The 20452-nt window shown below is 44.7% G+C and overlaps 3 protein-coding genes across 3 annotated transcripts in view; all 3 read left to right on the plus strand.

Moving 5' to 3' along the window:
• The window catches only part of ank3b (ankyrin 3b), an 81057-nt gene extending 74581 nt beyond the window's left edge, over nucleotides 1-6476 (plus strand). The window contains 7 exon segments of the mRNA XM_047032001.1: nucleotides 1360-2131; nucleotides 2284-2563; nucleotides 2854-2940; nucleotides 3701-3784; nucleotides 3899-4120; nucleotides 4611-4680; nucleotides 5076-6476. Coding sequence (XP_046887957.1) covers nucleotides 1360-2131; nucleotides 2284-2563; nucleotides 2854-2940; nucleotides 3701-3784; nucleotides 3899-4120; nucleotides 4611-4661 — 1496 coding nt within the window. The 3' untranslated portion in view covers nucleotides 4662-4680; nucleotides 5076-6476.
• Nucleotides 6477-6948: 472 nt separating this feature from the next.
• On the plus strand, nucleotides 6949-13407 carry ccdc6b (coiled-coil domain containing 6b). Its single transcript, XM_047032002.1, has 9 exons — nucleotides 6949-7234; nucleotides 7731-7880; nucleotides 7968-8096; nucleotides 8390-8493; nucleotides 8815-8975; nucleotides 9333-9489; nucleotides 9714-9814; nucleotides 10903-11027; nucleotides 11852-13407. Exons 1-9 carry the CDS (start codon nucleotides 6980-6982, stop codon nucleotides 12032-12034), a joined length of 1365 nt encoding a protein of 454 aa, XP_046887958.1. The 5' UTR covers nucleotides 6949-6979; the 3' UTR covers nucleotides 12035-13407.
• Nucleotides 13408-14107: 700 nt separating this feature from the next.
• Nucleotides 14108-19417, plus strand: slc16a9b (solute carrier family 16 member 9b). Its single transcript, XM_047032821.1, has 7 exons — nucleotides 14108-14372; nucleotides 14983-15229; nucleotides 15535-15678; nucleotides 16003-16098; nucleotides 16284-16659; nucleotides 16801-17276; nucleotides 17491-19417. Exons 2-7 carry the CDS (start codon nucleotides 15013-15015, stop codon nucleotides 17727-17729), a joined length of 1548 nt encoding a protein of 515 aa, XP_046888777.1. The 5' UTR covers nucleotides 14108-14372; nucleotides 14983-15012; the 3' UTR covers nucleotides 17730-19417.
• Nucleotides 19418-20452: the final 1035 nt, after the last annotated feature.

Below are 20452 nucleotides of genomic sequence, written 5' to 3' on the forward strand. Positions count from 1 at the left end.
TAGTTATGTTCATGTGTATACAGCAGCTTTTATTTATTTATATAAATTGATGATTAAATCCCTTTCACAGTTGACACATGACAACATAATTACTATAACCAATATGTTATAATAGCATGTTTGCTGTTGGCAGAATGGCTTAATATTCTCTCTTAAAATAAAGTTTACATAAGCAAGCCACTAACATTCAGATAGCTTAAATATATGTTCAGCTATCACTGACATTCACGACAGTCAACCCCAGTGACAGCCATGTCAGTGATAGCCAATCACATATTGGGCTGTGTTATGCTTTCGATAGCATGGCTGGCTTTGAATAACTATCTGCTTGTCTTACTGCTGTATGTTCGGCCTGCTTTAGCCTGGTGCACCTCTGAATCCTCTGAGTCCTCCTGCAGTAAATGGCTCAGCAGTCTCTTCTGTCTTCAGTGCTGTAGCTAGCTCCTCTTTATGTTGTAACTAGCACTGCAGCTAGCTTCTTCTGCTACCACCAGACCTCCTGGCTTTTTCTCACACTCCCCTTCCTAACAAGTTATCTGGCAAATTGCTACAACCACAATAACCAGCTAACTTTGACCTGGCTAACAATGCTCTGGCTCTCGCCTGGCCTTTGGCTCCAGCTTTCTCCATTAAGCATTCCATCCTCAACCTAATTACATAGTTGTGTGTGTTTTCATTGCTAACCATATAATGCCATCTATATCATTCTGTTTCAGACCTCCTTATATTTACCTTCTCGTCGAAATCTTGTCTGTTTAATACTCATTGTTTTTCTCTTTTCTGTCTTCCTCCACCTGTGGTAAACGTTAATCCCAAAGTATCCTCCTTAGATCCGGATCTGGCCCCTTCCTCTCCTCCCCCTCTATTCCCTGCTGGCTTCCCCCCTCACTTCTATCCCAACCCCTCTGTTCCTGAACTGTAAATCTAGATCCCTATTGCATCACTGCTCTGCTCGAAAAAACCTACATAGAGATAATGCTTTCTTAGACAATTATTTGATAAATGAATTGATCCGGCATTCCAACATTGGTTTTAAACTTGAGCTCCCTAATTTAATGTTGCTTGTGGGGCTGAGGCTGAAAGCTTTGGGACCTGCCTGCCCTGCATCTTTAAGTGCCGGATATCAAACTAGCTGTTTCTATGGCTGTTTCATTTCTTAGAACTGTTTGCACTTTCCAGAGTTTCATTTTGCACAATGTCAAGTCTTCATTATCTCTCCAACCCGGACATGATCAGTTGTTCCTGTGTTTTCCTGTGGCCAAGCCCACATTTCCACAATTGTGTGTGCTTGTTTGTGTGTGTTTGTGTCACAGCCAGCTCCATCTCAGCCACCACACCTGTATGTGACCCTCTATCCAGGTTACCACAACATAGAGCTGGAGTTGCAGACCCCCACAGAGCTGAGCTATGAGCCCCCCACCCCGCTTCGCCACCATGACTTCTTTAAGCAGGATAGCCTAGACTCCCCAACCACAACCCCAGCTAGACCCAGTGACCTCACCCTAAACCAGACCACCAGCGACCCCCCGGCCCAAGGCCCCTGTGCCCAACCCCCCACTGTGGTGGAGGAGGACACCTCCCTAGACAACAGAAGGGACCTGGGGTCCTGGGGGCCTGAGGCATCCACTGGAGAGGATACAGGGGTGAGCCGTGAGTCTGTGGTGTGTGACGAGCCCCGGGATAGTGAGGAAGCAAGTAGGGCTCCGGAGCAGGCTGCCCAGGCAGAGCCCTCCCCTCAGGGCCAGGGTGAGGAGATTGAGAAGGAGATAAAGGACCAGGGTCTGCCTGTAGGGGGGCCCTCCCTGTCCTCTGGCCCAGCCCCAGACACCTCTGACTGGAAGGAAAATGCAGAGGAGGCTGGGCAGTCTGGTTCTATGCTGGTGGTGGTGGAGGAGGAGGAGGAGGAGATGACCCAGGAGAGACTGCTGTCCCTACTGGAAGAAATCAAGCTGGAAGAGGGCTCAGAGGAAGAGGAGATGACGGAGGAGAGGCTGAACGCCATCCTTGCCCAGGTGCAGCAGGCAGAAAAAGACATGTGTTCAATTCCAGGTTGGCGCAGTGATGCATCCAGTAACAACATGGAAACACCCACCCCAGGAAGGACGCCGGGGGCTGAGGGCCCCGAGAGGAGGTAGGAAGCAAGGCTGGAGTCAGAGTTGTATGTGTGCATGCGTTTGTATGTGTCTGTATATGAATGTATACAACACAGATCTTTCTCTGGCTTCCAAACACACTGACAGCAGTCCTCTCCTCCTGTCTACCCATCTGCTCCTCACTCCCCAGCCCTGACAGCACCAAGGAGACCCACAGGTCATCTGACCAGGGCCTTCCGGCGAAGCAGAATGGAGAACGTGTGGCCCCATCCTCCCAGTCACCTCCAGAAGCAGAGGAGGCAGCCAGCGTGGGGAAAGACCAGACCCGAGCCCCGGGGAAAGCCCAACCCAAGGGCCAAAAAGAGGAGGAGAGCAGGGCAGGAGCCCTGGAGGACAGCAGCACAGCAGGACCAAGTAGCAGCAGCAAACAGGAAGGAGAGGCTGCAGCTGGGTCCCAGCACAAAGTCCAGGTACTGTACACGTTTATGGTTTCCCATCTTGTATGAAGTTTAACATTTCGTGGCTAAAGAGTAATGAAACCGACCATCTTTAAATGATCTCCAGAATTATTGTCACAGCAGATGAATGTCAACATGAATTAACCAGTGAAACTTTGCAGACCGACACTCTCACCCAGTCCTTCAGTGGGCATGCACGCACAATGAGAATAAACAGTGTAAAGTACTGTGGTGGCCAGATTTTGTGTCGTCTATATAATAAGGGTGTAAGTGATGATGAGGCTATGCTGGGGTGACTCCAGCAGGGTGCTCGTAGAACTATCGAGTCCAGCTCAGATGAGGAAACCACCGTCACCACCAAGGTGTATCGCAGACGGGTCATTCTCAAGGTATCTGCCCGCCACACATGGTACCGCGATGGTTGATGTGTGTGGCTGTGCTGAAACAAGTGGCCCTGTGCTGTTAGTGTTACTGTACTACAGGTCGGAATAAGGAATGGGTGTGTGTTTGTAGATATGTGTTGTGCGTACTGTGCGTGTGTGGCTTTTCTTTTACAGAATCTTGAACCCGACTTCTGGCACACTCACCTATGCTGCTTGAACAATGCCATTAGCACTGGCTTACTAGCTTCCTCCAGAATTGCCAGATTTGAAGAATTGTGTGATCTACAGTTCACTGTTGTAGAATTGGTTCTAGAATTGTCTTGTTTTAAGACCAATTCTAGTGGAAGCATCTGTGTGATATTATTGAATGGGAAACACCACGTGTTGTAGACATGCTTTATGACACCCATTCACTAACAGTTTTGCTGTGATCTGATCGCAGAGCTATTGCATTTCATTGTTTTTGACCTGTCTACAATGGGTTCTCTTTATGCTTGGATGTATTCATGTTTTGACGTTTTGCTTCTGCAGACTTGTTTTTTTTCAGCTATCACCACAGAATATGCACTGTAACAAACTCAAATGGACATGCAGCTATACTGCAGCTCAGAGGTGTTGTGTGTTCTTCGTCCATAAAAAATGGTGGTGCTTCATGTGGTGGCCAAACAAAGCTGTTGCTTTGGACAGTTCACTCTTCATTCATCATTATTATTCATTGTTAAATCCTTTACCCCTCCATCCACCCCAATCCCTCCCACAACCCCAGGGAGAGCAGGCCAGAAACACTCCTGTTGAGTCTGTGACGGAGGAGCAATTCACTGACGAGGACGGAAACATTGTCACCAGAAAAGTAACCATCTTCACCAACCACCCCCACCTCCCTGCATATCCCCTGTAATCTGTGCCTCCTCTACCTCCTCATACCCCCCAAGCTGACCCCACCTCCACCCATCTCCTCCTACAGGTGATCAGGAAGGTAGTGCGCCGTGTGGGCGCGGCCTCAGAGGAAGACAAAGGTGCAGCTGAAAGAGCAGGAGCTACAGGAGGAGGAGGAGGAGGAGGAGGAGGAGGGAAGGGCAGGAAAAGGAGCAAGCGCTCCCGGGGCAGTCAAAAGGCTGAGAAACAGGAAGAGGAGGAGTCAAAGAGCTCCAAGGGTTCCACTGAGGCCCAGAAGGGAAAAACTGAGGTTGGCACAACTGGCTCTAGACCAGGATGATGGACTACAATCCAATAAACACTCTAGCATACTATACAGATCATGTGGCCAGTCCTGCTGTTTCACATACCTGGAACCAATAAGAAGTCAACTAAACTTAGTTGCATAATCTGTCCTATACACACTTTGTATGCTAGTTTGGATATTGGATGTTGTCTGTGTAGTGTGTGGAGTGCAGTGGGATGAGGACAGACCAAACTCATCTGGTCACAAAGGCCAAATCTGCAACGGTCTTCAGTTTGCTCTGGCTCTATTAGCATGTTTCCATCTGAAAATTAACCCCCTTCTTTAACAATTTCTCTCTTTTAGCATGTCATCTTTATAGAAACCAACATAGATGATCTTCCAGAATGACATTTTTTCTCTCTGCTGCGTGTGAGATTTGTCTGGCCTGAGGGTGTAAATTCAGACCTTCCTGTACCTAAAGTCTCGTTCTGTCTGTCTGTCTCTCCCTCGGCAGTCTGGAGAAGGAGCAAAGGGGAAACAGGGGAAGAAAAAGTCTCAATCGTAACAGTGGTGTGCTCAACCTGGTATGTACTGTGTACTGTAGACCTGTGTGTGAGGACATCAGCCATGTTGTGAGCCAAATACCTTTTTACCCTGCTGCTTTAACCCTTTAGTGGTTAACCATGAATTCTAGAGGCTTTTGTAAAAATGTGCTTTGGCTAAGTCTTTTTTAAGCATAGTGCAGACACAGCCAAACAGTTCTTAGACAAAACACAGGAGACATTCAGATCTTTTGTGTTTTTGCTATTCCCCTGAGGCTCACCCTGTTCATCACTTATAGTCCAGAGAGGCTAGCAGCTTTGTTTACTTGATTTATCTGGCAAAGTCCAGTTATTTACTTTTTCCGTCAACACCTGTAATAGACGTATTAAGTGAAGTCAATCTAATTTGGTTTCTTGGTGTGCATTTTGATTTACAGATTTGTTTATGTTTCCTAATTTGCATAATCCTCGGTGGGAAAATGACTGGAACCTCAGAAGCGGGAGAAATCAGCCAATCAGAACGTGTGCCTGCTGCTTTCACATTAACGCATGGTTTTCAGCAAGATGACTTCATTTGATTTCGCATGAGCATGACATACACACTTCTTCTGTCAACAACTTTGGGGGCGACTAGCCTGTGACCTTCGACATATGACCTACAGAAGAACGGTGGTGTCCACTTCCTCATTATTGACCAATGAGAGGAGAGTCTTCAGCATGAAAAGATGTGATGAAAGGTGGCACAAAAGGAAATGTGATTGACAGGTGCAGAGGGACACTTCTGAGGCACCTCCTAGTCTGCCGCCTTACCCATCTCTGCCCCCACAAACCACCACATGGGGCTGTACAACGTGGCTTCGCTTTTTAATGGATACATTGGGTGATTCTGTTGTATATAAATGACACTGTACAAATCAAATTAAAAAATGAATACGTAGCTCACAGATTATGTTTATGCACTGGTAGGATGGCTTGGTGATAAAGAAGTGCATTTGAGAATGAAATGCCAATAATGGCTCACTCCACCTTTATAGAAACGCTTGGGTGTGACTTCACATGTTCTTGGGAGCACAGGTGATGGAGGCACGATTTAAATCGACAAGGAGGACATTTTTGTCCGATCGTCTTGAGATTATCTGACTGTAGAAAATCAGCTGATGTGAATACTCAGTCTGTCATCTTCCGAGTACTGATATTTTGATGCATGTGATTCACCTAATTTTAGTTATCTTTTCATTTTTTCTTTTCTATTTTGCAAACACTGTATTATGAATTAGCAAAGGGTTGTTGGTACTTCCTCTGTCTGTGTACGTTCATGGCGCTAGACCAGTACGTCACTACACTACGACTGTTTTTATTCAAACACATGAACACCCCCCCTCCTGGGGTCATGGGAGTAATAGAAGAGACCCGCTCCATAGCAAACGTGACAAACATGACAAAGAACTCACTTCCTTCAGTACAGTTTAATGGCCACTACTATTACAGGCTTGGAGACCCATGACAACAATTATCTGAATGTATATGTAGACTGGTACATTGTGAACTTTAATAAACTGTCATCCTGTGTATTGGCGATAAGATGTAGAAGTCTTTCTGCCAGTGGCAAAAGACTGCCAATTCTTTGTAATCATTCTAGCAGTGTAATATTAGGGAGTGAAGATACCGTGCTTTGAAGGGGTCTTTTTATTTGAGGGGGATTGTTTGTTTGGTGACATCATTTTCTTTGCTTTGTTTTGTTTTCATATAAGACCACCTACAAACATCTATTGATGATAGATCTGGTATCATTACTGTATGAACAAACCAACATAGCCCACACTGGATGAACCGATTCATTATTTAAAACTGACAAATAAATTGTGTTTAAACTGAAAAGGTGTGGCCATGTGTCATTTCGTTCCTGTCAATACATTTTCATTCATTTTATTTATTGTTTAATTTCCATATAGTTAGGTTGCTGATCGTTCTATAAAAACTTGTATTCAGTAGATAAAGTCATTGTCTCAAATGAAGTGGCTCCAGAAGAGAGTGCATTCCCCAATAGTATCACAAGGTGTCGCTCTTTGCAAGTCCTTATCGAGCTGTCTGCGTAGTGAAACATGAATCACGTTGCTGTTATCAAGGTTGCCAGAATTGGAGAAACATCATGACTAGGCTCAATCTGAACTGCAACTTGCATGGGCTTGTTAGTAATAGACTCCGCGTATGTATCTGATGTTTTATTAAAATATTTAAGATCGAATAAGTACGATAGGCCCATACAAAAACAACCTAACCTCAAGTTTGAAAGCATCTCAATAGGGTAGTATTTCTAAACCTGGCATCCCCACAGGTAATCATGGCGGACAGCGCAAGCGAGAGTGATACTGATGGGGCGAGCAGCAGTTCATCTGTCCCTCGATGTACATCCTCCTCGTCCTCTACCAAACCAAGCATTGTCATCTCTTCCTTTCGTTTAGAGGAATTAACAAACCGACTTGCCTCTCTCCAACAAGAAAACAAAGTGCTGAAAATCGAGCTTGAAACATTCAGGCTTAAATGCAGAGCCCTACAGGAGGAGAACAGAGACCTGCGAGAAGCAAGCGTCACTATTGTGAGTATCGTTAGCCAGCTCTTCAGTGTGGTGTCTGTTTGTGATGCGTTGTACACTTTAATTTAACAACTAAACCCCATATTTGTAACGTATGGTTAGTGCTCGGACAAAGACATGCCTGTGTATAACATTGCTAGCCATAATCTACTTGTGTGCAATGCCATGCACAACACTGGAAACAGACCTTAACAGCTTCCGTAGAATTGGAATTCCCCTGGCTGAGCGGTTAAACCAGCCTTTGTTGCAACATCAGCATCAAAACTAGCTAGCAATCTGGGTCTCTATCTATTGATGCAATGCGTAAAACATTATGTGTCGTGCTCAATGAACTGTGCTGAGGGTTTTTTTCAGGTTTGGGGACCCTATCCTATACCGAATATCTTATAGGTTACAATACTATGGCTACACTATTCTGACCATTCTGTCCAGTGATAGGGCATCACCCACCTACAGATTATGTTATTTAGTAAAACATTTTTTCTGTTTGTGTTGGCAGCAAGCACGAGCAGAGCAAGAGGAAGAGTTCATCAGTAACACCTTGTTTAAGAAAATCCAGGCTCTTCAGAAGGAAAAAGAGACACTCGCTGTCAATTATGAGAAGGAAGAGGAGTTCCTCACCAATGAACTATCCAGGAAACTTGTGCAGGTAATTTCAGACTTCATGGATGGTCTTAGGTGTTTGTGTGTGTGTCTATGTGTGTCCACTTGACCCCATCCTGTCCCTCCAAATCAGTTGCAGCATGAGAAGGTTGAGCTGGAGCAGCAGCTGGAACAAGAGCAGGAATTCCAGGTCAACAAGCTGATGAAGAAGATCAAGAAGATGGAGAACGACACCATCTCCAAACAGCTCACCCTGGAACAGGTACAACATCACATACAGCTCATAGTTCAATAGGTACCCTCAGAATGTATCCTACTACTGGCTTTCCTTTAAGCTTCTTGTTGACTGTTTGCTTAGCAACAGATAGTAATGACCAAGTTGGTGTCAAATATGCATCTGTGATTGTGTTTTGATTTGGATCAGAGGGTAAGAAATAGTATGAAATGGTAAGCACTGCCTTTTTCCTAGACTGTCTATCGCCGGTCTCTTTCAGATTGTATATCTGTCCTCCTGTCTGTTTTTCTTCATGTGTCTCTGCTTCTGTTTGTCTGCAGCTGCGGCGGGAGAAGATAGACCTGGAGAACACTCTAGAACAAGAGCAGGAGGCGCTGGTCAACCGGCTTTGGAAGAAGATGGACAAGCTGGAGGCAGAGAAGAGGTCAGAGGAGATGCTTGTGCAACAGTACACTGGTGGTGTGCTGTACAATGGAACCAGTCTGAGCCCGCAAGGTCACTCAGTTTCCGCAGTTCGCTCGGTAAAGTAGGGCAATGAACTGTAACACTACACCCCACCTGTGATTACTTACCGCAGGAGACGTTTGCTGTGGTTTTATTCGAGTTCTCATCCTGTTGTGTTTTGGTCAGTTTACAGGGGTGTGTTTAAGGTCTACTTGGAATGGTGTTATTGGCTATATTTTCATGCATGTTGAACAATTAGGTGTCTGTAAGTAACCCCTTACCAATCATCTTGTTTTTCCAGAATTCTCCAGGAGAAACTTGACCAACCTCTGTCCGCTCCACCATCTCCAAAGGGTATCGCTATGGACATTGACTCTCCAGAGAACATGATGCGCCACATTCGGTTCTTGAAGAACGAGGTGGAACGGCTGAAGAAGAACCTTCGCAGCGCTGCACTGCAACGTCAGTTTTTAAATCCTCGAACCCAACTCATGTTCTATAAAACATTACCAATGGTCGTAGAATCCAAAATATCTTCTATGGAACCCAAACTATGTTCTGTGAAAGCCTTTTCCCGTTTCACTGGAGCGACAGCCTATATCCCAGTTTTTTATTATTATTGTTTTATCATTCTCCCCGTGTTCCTGTCATACTCTTGTTGGCCACTAGATGGGGGTGGCTGACTTTTCTTTCTTAAACCAGGAAACGCCCCATTTGTGTAGCTGGCAACTGATGACATTCTAAACCCATGTTACCTCAACATACACAACAAGCCTCTAGGCTGTAATAAAACGTGTGTTTTCCCCCCTGCTACCCCAGACACAGAGAAGCGGGCCCAGTACATTGAGGAGGAGCGTCACATGCGAGAGGAGAATGTTCGTCTTCAGAGGAAGCTGCAGAGAGAGATGGAGAGACGGGAAGCCCTCTGCAGACAACTGTCTGAGAGTGAATCCAGCCTGGAGATGGATGATGAGAGGTGCGGATCGAGAGAAGGAGCTGAGGAGAGAGGGGAAGGTAGAGAGATGGATAGACCAGTCTGGAGATGGAAGACTGAGAGGAAGTTATTGAGGAATGAATGAAGGAAAGAATTGAGGTGAAAGGAAAGAGCTAGCTGTTTAGTCTATGGCAGGGCAGCACTTTGACCCCCCCCATCTTCAGTGTTAAAACAGGAATGTTTGTTCCCTGTTGTTGCTGTTGCAGATACTTCAATGAGATGTCCGCTCAGGGCCTTCGCCCCCGGACTGTGTCCAGTCCCATCCCATACCCCCCCTCCCCCAGCTCCAGCAGACCCATCTCCCCAGGTATCCACATGCTCCACACACATGCACACACACATTCTTGAACAATAAAGGCCTGCTCCAACAGGCCATTGCCACCCTGCCTACATGCACACAAATTGCTCATTCGTTAACTTAAAATACCAGTTCTTATTTCAAATGGGACAATTATTGTTCTTTCTTGAGGGACAGCTCTGCATTTGTGTTAACTCAATTCTTTACAGTGTGGGACAGTATTTGCTTATGACTGAGCTTGAGCAAAGCCATGTGTGGTGTCAGGCGTGCGTGCGTGTATGTATTTATGTATGTCTGACTGACCTTTTTGCTCTTCCTGTCCAGCCTTTTTCAGGTTAAAGGTGTTGTCTTTCCCTTCTGGAGAGTTATGTGTTGCCCTTCATCCCAGAGTACAGGTTTAAAGAATATGATGGACGATGGGAGGAAGCTTCCCATGTGAACCTGTGGGGTTTAACAAGACAGGAGAACAACTGTGGACCTGTGTCTTCCTTATTCAGACCCTGAGAGAGGAGATAGCAGAACTTAAGGAAGGATGGAGAGGGTACAGTAGAGATAATGAGGAAAGAAACAATAGCTTCTCCAACTCTCTATGTCTAACCAAGTCTCTGGGTGCCAGCTCAGCCTTTTGTCCCAGTGTACCCTGGGATACCCGATAGTCTGGGAAGTCTATCTTATCTCTGGTTCACCTTCAACACACTTCACCTTCCCTGGGTTTGGTTGATCATTAACAATGGAGCACTTTCTGTGTCTCTGACATGGAAGGGATGTGTGTGCACATGAGTGTGTGTAATTCAGCTATAGGCGTTGTCAGTTACATAAGAGACTGAGGAAGGGAAGTGTTGTTTGGACTGTGTCCGTGTGCTAGGCTTAGGCCTGGAGAGTCTGTTTGAACATGGCTAATGACCATGGGACCTGGCCTAACCTGGGTGGAGGACCTTACTCTGCCTGGGCAGTTTCAGGAAAACACTGAAAATGCTGTCTGTGCCTGCCAATCCAAACATTCTTACTTTTCGATGTTTCCTGAATTGTCATCAAACTGTGAAAATGCAAAGTAGTGTCAAGTTCTGTCTTTGATGGCCTGTCTGTGTCTGAAGCAGGTCTGTCATACCCCAGTCACACTGTGGGCTTCACCCCTCCTAGCACCCTGACCAGAGCTGCCATGTCCTCCTTTTACAACACACCCGCTCTACACGGCCATGTGGGGGGAACGCATTCCGTCCCAGTAAGTGTGTGTGTGTGTGTGCCTGTGGGCATGCTCTTTGCTCCGTGGTAAGTTATGACGTTTACATTTAAAATAACCTGGAAACATTCTGGTCAGTAAGAGGCTCTAATTGGGTCGAGAAACTTATAACAACTCATTTCTGTGTGTGTACAGTCTATGTTAAAGCCATCCCAATCAGGCCACATACAGTAAACCCTCCACAGACCACCGGGGAAAGAAAGTATGGTTGCACACAAGGCCTACTTCCTTCCTGTCTTCCCTTCCATTTTGCTACTCAAGTCTCTTCATGAAGAGCAATTGTACGTGTACAGGAAATGACTAGGACAGGGTGTTCTAGTCCACGTGGACCAGGCTATATTTAGGACTTTAATACCGCACAGACTCAGTTGACAGCATACAATAGGGACTTAGGGGCAGGGCATTTTAACCCAGAGGGGAAGACCCTTCCATGAACTATTGTACCTGCAAAGCCATCTTCTGTTGCAACTGCTATTGTTGAACATAATGTGTCATGGGAAATTCAAAATACTGGGTTTCACAGGTATTGCCAGACTACTTGTGTATTAGTCTGGAACCTCTCAGTTCTATTTAGGGTTTCCAATTGGCGTTATCTACAGGCGCAGACCAAAATGCCTCTGGATGCAATTGGATAGGTACAGCCAATCAGAGCAAGGAAACTTTTCGTTTGTTTAAGAAAATGCCTGAACGACACTCCTCTGTACAGACATCTTATCAAACCCGCCCCTTTATTAGATAAACGGTTGAAACATATAAAATGATGGCCTGACTTATCCTCAGACCCTTGACCTCTCTTCTGCTTTCAGAGACCTTCCCCACGAAGGAGCAACAGTCCAGACAAGTTCAAGAGACCCACACCCCCTCCCTCCCCCAACACCCAGCCAGGCCTACCCGCCCCACACCCTCCACCAGCTCATCACTCACCTGGCCAGTCCACATCCTCACAGGCATCTACATCCCAGCATGCTTTGCACCAGCACCAGTCATAATGCACGAGCTCTGATGTAGAAGCAGCGGACTAAGACCAGTGTCACAGAAGCTGTGGTTTCTGGGATGGTTTTGGTGGTTCTGCTGAGTGTTCTGTGAGGACAACACTCACCTGCACTGACGTCATCTCTGTTTATGCCAATATGGACCCTCATCCTAATTTCATTTTCAGTTTTACAGTCATTTCTTTAGCGTAATAGGCGTGCAGTGTGTTGGCTGATGAAATGTTGATATGCTGCTGGGTAGTGTATTTTTAAGGGTTTGTGTTTTGTTTTGATGTGTTTTTGACATTACTGTCAACATGTTTGTGGAGTCTGTATCTCACTCCAAAAGTGGTCTTAAACACCGTAGTTCAGATATGATTAAGTGTTTATTAAGGTAGTGTATTTTGAACAAGGGTCTGGCAATTCTTCTAAAGATGATCGCATGGCAGATGCATCCACACAGAAAATTCACACTGCTGCGTTTTGAGATGTTGACAATATAACAGAAGGGTGACTATTGCTATAAATAACGGTTTTAGCAAGTAATCCCAAATGACAGAAAATTATAAAGTGACGTGTCATTAGGTTTTTGCCAGCTTTGAACAAATACATTCCGTAAAAAGGTTAATTTAAAGACTTTTAAACGTAATGATAAGCAAACAGAGTTTGTACGTGGAGCTAGTAACATGACAACATGATGCACAAAAGTTGTTAGCGGTGTCCTTTGACACGTTAATATGTTAAAAAGAACTGATTTTCCGCCTTTTGTTTTCCGCCGACCTAGTGTAATTGCACTGTCAATGAAAGACGGTCTATCTGCATGGAAAATACTGTAGCATCTGCTACGCGCAGTCCTCTTCTCGTTAACAGCTGACTTGACACCAGAACATAGTCCTATACTGCCCTGTTTCCGGTTGCGAGAAATTGTTCATGTCTCTTACTTCCTAGTTTCCTCAGTGTTGGCTTACTTTAATCCCACTAGTACCAAACCGTTCTGTCCATATTACTCATTAGATGTAGTGGGTGTTGGCGCTAGAACCTACTGCTCAGCTTTTTGTGCAGCTTGGCTTGATTCAATGTCAGATTTGGCTTTCTTAAAAAGATGATCAACTCCTTCGCATTGTTTTATTTTTGCGAATATTTAATTTGATGTGAGAATAATTTGTTTTTGTTTGATTAGTAGGTTGTTTGTGTATCGTTCTGGCTTTAGTAAATGCTTTCATGTAAGACTGTTGTTGACATATGAATGTAGGCCTAATAATGTTGATGTTTTCTTCTTATACTCATTATAATCACCTCAGAGCCTTAACTCACTGTGGTAGGCTATTGCTTTTTATTGGCATTATCTAGCTTCTCCCCACATTAAATAAAAAAAAAGCCTTAATATGTGATCATATGCTTAACGTTTTTCAACAAAACACTGTGCGTGTGGCGCTATCTTAACCACCAGTCCTCCAGACCGTTTCTTTAAAAAATGATGTCATGCGTTTACTCTTGCATTTGCACGTGCGTGTTCTTTTTAACCCCTAAACAGTAGCCTATGTGAACATAATAAAGAAGAATTGGACCCATATTTTATAATCTTAGGAATTATTAAATAATATTCAATAAATACGATGAGGACCATTATTTTCATCAGTTGTCAACCCACATTTGAGTCTAATGCTTTGCCGAGCACGTGTGACGGTTTGGCAGTGTTGTTATTGCGGAGAACCGGTTCAGACTGGTGCTTTGCAGACACTTTGATGGGCTTCATAATAAAATATTTAATTACATAGTTGATATGTGCACACTACAGCAAAGCACTATTTTATTTTGAAATGTAGCCTATTTAATGTTTACTCGAAATGCATGCCATAATGTGGAATTAGAGATTCCTCCCGGTCTCTTTACCGTAACCACTTGAGAAGCTTCGTGATTATGACTATTTAAACAATAAAGACTGTAGAATTACCCTGCTTGTTTTCGGTTTTGCTATAGACAACCTGTTTGAGAAGGATGGAGTTATGTTATCATCTCTGGGCGTTTGTGATGTTTAAAACAGCTGCAGTGACATCTCACTGTAAGAGGAAGTTGAAGTACAGCAATTCTGTAGGACCAGAGCGAACAGCTTCAAACCGGTTTCAGCGCTTGGCAACAAAAGCTCAACCATATTGTCCGGGTCTCATTCAGCACCAGAGGATGCCACATCAACATATACCGCTTCAGGATTATAGAAGAAGTTACAGTAGGTTTTTAATAGAAATTATGGTTGGGCTATGATATTTTTATTTTGCGGTGTAGCGCTGTCCATCTCAACAGCATACTGCTGAGTTTACGGCTACTCTACAACTGCAGGTGCCAATTAAATATAAAGGTAAGTTTAATCATCCTTGCAGTACTTTGATGAAATAATACAAATTGTGTAAATGTGTGATCAAGTGTTTACATTACATGCATTGTTAATATAGGCGTACTTATAAACATGTAATAACACATCTGATCATAACCTGGTAAAAATGGAATGTCTCCGCTGCGTTTTTTTTTTTTTTTTCAGAAATGTTTTGTCTGAACAAAGGATACACAGGATAGGCTTCTTCTGAATTCTAGCGGTTTTCTTACAGCAACTAAAGTTTCGGATTTCTGAATATATTTAGACTATGTAACAGAAGTTTCTAAAAGAGATGCGCGCTCTTGGCATCACCCGGTAGATCAAAGCGCGAGAGCTTGGCTCCGAGCTGTGCGGTTACAGTAGCCTACACACGTCAGAATCGCAACGCTGCTAGCGTTGGTGTTAAAAAAAAACAACTCAATATGTGAAGTTAACAATCAAACGCCTTTTCCAGGCTCTAGACAGGGTTTCAGTCATGGTTATTTATATAACGTTTTACATATATTTTTTATTTATACACTGGTTGGGGTTTCTCTTTGTCATAGTTTGAACTAATATTTGTTGACTAATTTCTGTTTCTCTGGCCTTCCTCCAGGACTGCGGTCTCCAGTGTGAGTCTGTCAGCATGGGTTCTCCTCAGGGCAGTAACAACATTAGAAAGCCCCTGGATGGGGGCTGGGGCTGGGCCATTGTAGTGGCCTGCTTTTTGGCTCAACTGCTGGCCTACGGCTCACCACAGTCTGTGGGTGTGATCTACCCAGAATGGCTTAGTGCCTTCCAGGAGAGCAAGGCTATGACAGCCTGGGTGGGCTCTCTAGTCTCTGGAGTGGGACTCATAGCAAGTAAGTAGTGAGTCCGAGGTTGTGCAACGTAGTTTGTGTCTGTGTAGAAGTGACGTGTTGTTTGTGTGCATTGAATTGTGAATGCAAGGATAATGACTTTATATCCAGAAATGAACAATCAGTTCAGTCAGATATTAAGTGCCTCTAGAAATAGATATGATCACATTTAGACAGGACACATCATTCGAGACATCCACTCGTTAGTACCTGGTATTCCTAACTGTTTCTTCATACCTTCAGTGAGCAGGGCTCGGATACATCTTCTGTTCCTTTTCTCACTCGCTCTTACTCCTCTTCTTTTCCAGGTCCTATCTGCAGTGCGTGTGTGGTCAATTTTGGGGCCCGGCCTGTCACCATCTTCAGTGGAGTTATGGTCTCTGGGGGTCTGATGCTCAGTGCCTTCGCGCCCAACATCCCCTTCCTCATCTTCTCCTATGGCCTTGTCGTCGGTAGGTCCCCTCAAAACCCACAAGTCATCAGTTCAATCAGTGTCATTCATAAGTTGAGACACCACATATAAAACTCACTTACTATTTCTAGAAATCTCTGATCAGACAATAAATCCGACAAGAAAAAACGTCATAAAGACCTCTGTATACATCTGATGATGGGGAAAAAGACAATAACTAAACAGCAAGAACAAAGATTATTAAGATGATAATCAGTCTGTTGTGTGAATTCTTTGTAATAACAGTAGATTGCTATGAGGAGTGTGTTAGTGTGTGGTATTCAACTGTATTTAGTTATATGTTTGTGGGTTGTGTGTCTAACAGGTCTGGGCTGTGGACTGGTCTATGCCGCTACCCTGACTATCACCTGCCAGTATTTTGACAAGAGGAGAGGCCTGGCTCTGGGAATTGTCACCACAGGTAACTAAACTGCCTGTACCACGCCACTGTCAGTATTCATAATGCAAAAAGCTTCCTAACATCAGATAAGTTAAGTAAAAAAATAACGACAATAGGAAAAATAAACAAGAAGACGAACAATCTTTGTGTTTCTCTTCTCTTTCCTCCTCTTCCTTGTCATCCTTGTTCATCTTCCTTGTCTCCAGGCACCAGTGTAGGGGGCTTCCTCTATGCCACGGCTCAGAACGAACTCATCGAGCTGTTTGGCCTTGAAGGATGTCTGCTCATTATCGGCGCCCTGGCCCTCAACATCATCGCCTGTGCTGGCCCCATGAGGCCCCTGGTACTGCCTGCCTACTACCTCCGCCAGCGGGCAGCAGCTCTGGAGCAGGTAGAGGGGCACCTGTATGATAAGGCTCCGCTGGCAGAGGAACCTATCAAACCTGCCAATGAGAAGCAGCCACAGGCCTGTCACATGCTAATCACCATAGAAACCAAAGACCCTCTGGCCTATGAGAAGACCCTGCTAAGTTGTTCTGCCCTGGTGAAGCTAATTAAGACGAAGCAAAAGGACTACTGCAGGTAACAGAGTTAAATGTGTGGTACTGTGTTGTACTGATGTGTGGTATTCAATGACTATTATCCAAACCCATGGATCCATTATTTTGCTATCTTTCATGTTGTTGCTGTTTCTGTATTCATACCGACCTTGTCCTCCTCTAGATACATATGTTCCATATCAGAGCTGCTCCAGGACCGTGTCTTCATGGCTCTCTGCGTCTCCCTTTTCCTCTACGCCCTGGGGGCCTACCCCCCCCTCCTCTTCATGGAAGACGTGGCTCAGACCCGTGGCCTGGTGGAGACGGTCAGCGTCATCCCCCTCGTCTCTATCACCGCCATCTGTGCAGGCGTGGGCAAGCTGGCCCTGGGCGCCATGGCCGACCTGCCCTTCGTCAACAGCGTGCTGCTGTACGCGTTCACCCTGACAGGCAGTGGCAGTGCCCTGCTCCTCATCCCGGTGACGCGGTCCTACGCGGGGCTGCAGGTGTTGTCGGCCGCGCTGGGCTTCTTCTCTGGGAACTGGTCCCTGACGCCCTACGTGACTACGGAGGTGGTGGGGATTGAGCGCTTTACCCAGGCCCACGGCATCCTCATGCTGTTTGGGGGCTTCGGCATCATGCTGGGATCCCCTGTTGTAGGTGAGGAGGAGTGTGTGTATGAAGGTAGAGTGTGGTGTGTGTGATGTGGAGAGCTTTTTTCTGGTCTTAGATGGTAGGTAGGAGATGGCAGTTGGATTACTTTTAAAAACGAGTGTAGATAGACAAAGAACAGCTCTGGGCAAGCCACTGAACATGTTGATGGTTCAACTGAACAAACGTATTTAAGATTCTGTTTCCTTTGTGTTTGTTTCAGGTTTCTTATATGACTGGACCCAGTCTTATGACCTGGCTTTCTACCTCAGTGGGGGAGGAGTGCTCCTGGGGGGGCTCTGTCTGTTCCTGTCTTCCCTGCCCTGTCTGGATCGCCCCAAACCCCAACCCCCCCAGCCACAACCAGACCTTCTCCAGCCTCCTGAGGTCCTTCGCCCAGAACCCCCTCACCCAGACCCAGAGTACCCCAGCACCTGTGACATGGTAGCCTCTGTGGCCTAAAGTGCTGACATGGTCTAATTGTTGCTGATTGGTTCAAATACAGTGTAATTGTAATTGGAGGTTTTTCAGTTTCTGTCACAGTTGATACAGGGAGTGAGTTATGTGAGTTGATAGCCTTTGTTTTACGCAGTGGGTTAGGGGGGATTCATGAATTGAGATTAACTTCTTGTACTCATTCAAGTGAAAACTTGAATGTAATAAGTAGACTATTTTCTGAACAACTTGATGCTGAAGATTTTAGACATTTTTTCCGTGCTCCTGTGTACAACATGCCTGTCACAGCATGCTGGGATGTTCAGGAGGATGCAGTTGGTCTGACTGGCAGACTGTACAGTTTTATGGACTGACCTTTTTTTCTTGTTGCCCAAGCCTTGTAAACAACACCACCAATCATTAAGAGCCACACAGTTAGTCCATGACATGTTTACAGTATGAGTGAAACTGTCATTCAAAAATGCCCGCTAATGAAAGGGCCCTCTTTGACTCTTTGATGATGAGGTGTGTTTGTGCACATTAGGGGTTTAGTCCCTAAGAAATAACTGACATGATCTGAAAGCAGCATGCTCAAGGCTTCTTCCTGTTGTTGTTGTTGTTGTTGGATAAGCTAAGGGTCGGCCGGGTTGTTTTCAGTATGCGGAGGCTTGAATACTAACACAACCTTTTGTATTTTTGTCGGAACATATGCAAATGTGTTCATGAGTGTTTTTGACTGGCTATTATCAGTCAGTTTTACTGCCTGTCATATATCTGCAGTATCTATCTAACTCAGATCTGTTGTCGCTGTCTGTGTACTGTATATGATTCTTTATTTGTTTTGTGGATGAAGTTCTGCCCTTTACTGCATGTTCTATTTGGTGACCATTGAGGTCTAGACCTGGTTCACTTGATTTAGTTCAACCAGTGCATGGAAACCAGTGGAACGGTCCCAAAAGTACAGACTAAAGACTAAATCCAATGCACCTCATATACTGTGTCGTCCGGATTATCTGGGTTTATTTGACTCAGGGTAGATGCATTTGATGTGAGGTATGAGAACAAGATGGATGTGCACTTTAACCTAGCGGAACATGGAGTCCTTCTGACTACCTAGTTAGGACCGCTGTAATTTATTTGTCTGACCACACACTCTCATACCAAAGTGCTTGATTCTAAATATACCACTGCGAATTCTCCTATTGTGGGATATAATTTCCCTCCCTTAAAGGAAAATGTGCTCACTCAAAGGATTTGAAGAATTCTCGAAAAATATATTTATTTTTGTGAGATGCTAACATGATCTGTCAATCGGATTAGGCTGACTATATTTTGAACTGTAAAGCAATAAATATGGCTCTGCCAGTAGCCTGTTGTTGATTAATATTAAATATGTGACTGAAATGGTTCACTGCATCAGATGAGCAGTTTGACCTAGGGGATTGTTCAGAAACAAGCACATTGATAATGATTCTTATTTTTCTGACAAGATCCCTGTCAACAATGTGTAACTTGAAGAAAAAACTAATATGGTAATGGCTTGCAATGTCACCCACCATTATACCACAGATATCCTTGTTGCCTTTCTTTTGTGACCCAATATTTCCATCGGTTGAGAAAACACCTTTTTGCCATTTGTTATTTATATACTGTCTTTTTGTATGTTTGTATCTGTTTGTATGTCATTTTTTAAATAAAGTACATTTTGACACTGAGAAGTCACCTATTGTCTATTGCTGGTATTAATTACCAGAGTTTTGACGGTCAGTTCAGTCAAAATATTTGTTGACCTGCAAAATAGAGAGTCAGTGGAATTGGGATTTGGTTGGTATTTCTATTGCATGCATGTCTCCCTCCTCTCACGTAAAGATATTCCGACCCTCCCTTAGTATATGTGGTTGTATACAAAAGGCTCTTTCATAGCTGAGGGGTTGGGGGAGAGGCAGGCAGCAGGCTTGTTTTTACCCAAAAGCCTCTGGTATTCAACACTACATCTACTCATCCCACACTGTACCCCACCCAGCCATTCACCCTGCTGAGTTCCACACCCAGCCATTCACCCTGCTGAGTTCCACACCCAGCCATTCACCCTGCTGAGTTCCACACCCAGCCATTCACCCTGCTGAGTTCCACACCCAGCCATTCACCCTGCTGAGTTCCACACCCAGCCATTCACCCTGCTGAGTTCCACACCTAGCCATTCATATTGTCTGGTACTTTTATTACACTAAATGCTGTGTCTAGCCTGGTTTAATGGTGCTTATGAATAGGAAGTGAATTTGTTTTCTTTCAATAATGCCTACATCTAATGCGACAACCGCTATAGCCTGTGGTGTTAAGGGGACAGAGCGTAGCTTAGGTCTGTACACAAGGGGGCAGTGTTGTCATGTTTTACATGTTTTACATGACAACAGTGTAGACACTGGACATTACACTACATGACGTTCTAGTGTGCAGTATATATGTGATTAGATTATTTGCATTAAAAGTATTCTGCTGGTATTAAATCCTCTTGAACACTGCATGGATGGACATGCGTGTGTAGGTGGAAAGGAGAAATGAGGAGGTGAAAAAGAGAGAGTGAGGAAGAGATAGAGGTGAAGAGGGAGAGGACTTTGCCTCTTGCTCTTCTGTGCTTGTCTCACTCACCAGTCTAGAGGAAATCAATGGTTGCCTTGGTCTCCATAGCAACGGCCATGACACAGGGGCCGGTTTCCTCCTCTGGCAGGTGTGTGTTTAGATATTTTTGT

This window comes from Hypomesus transpacificus, chromosome 13 (assembly GCF_021917145.1).
Source record: "Hypomesus transpacificus isolate Combined female chromosome 13, fHypTra1, whole genome shotgun sequence".
Lineage (NCBI taxonomy): Eukaryota > Metazoa > Chordata > Actinopteri > Osmeriformes > Osmeridae > Hypomesus > Hypomesus transpacificus.

Excerpts from the sequence above, each read along its gene's own strand:
- ccdc6b (XM_047032002.1), top strand. The coding sequence starts at position 6,980 with ATGGCGGACAGCGCAAGCGAGAGTGATACTGATGGGGCGAGCAGCAGT. Across the intron at positions 8,494-8,814 it reads AAGCTGGAGGCAGAGAAGAG|AATTCTCCAGGAGAAACTTG; the intron begins GTCAGAGGAGAT and ends TTGTTTTTCCAG. Across the intron at positions 9,815-10,902 it reads CAGCAGACCCATCTCCCCAG|GTCTGTCATACCCCAGTCAC; the intron begins GTATCCACATGC and ends TGTCTGAAGCAG.
- slc16a9b (XM_047032821.1), top strand. The coding sequence starts at position 15,013 with ATGGGTTCTCCTCAGGGCAGTAACAACATTAGAAAGCCCCTGGATGGG. Across the intron at positions 16,099-16,283 it reads TCTGGGAATTGTCACCACAG|GCACCAGTGTAGGGGGCTTC; the intron begins GTAACTAAACTG and ends CCTTGTCTCCAG. Across the intron at positions 16,660-16,800 it reads AAGCAAAAGGACTACTGCAG|ATACATATGTTCCATATCAG; the intron begins GTAACAGAGTTA and ends GTCCTCCTCTAG.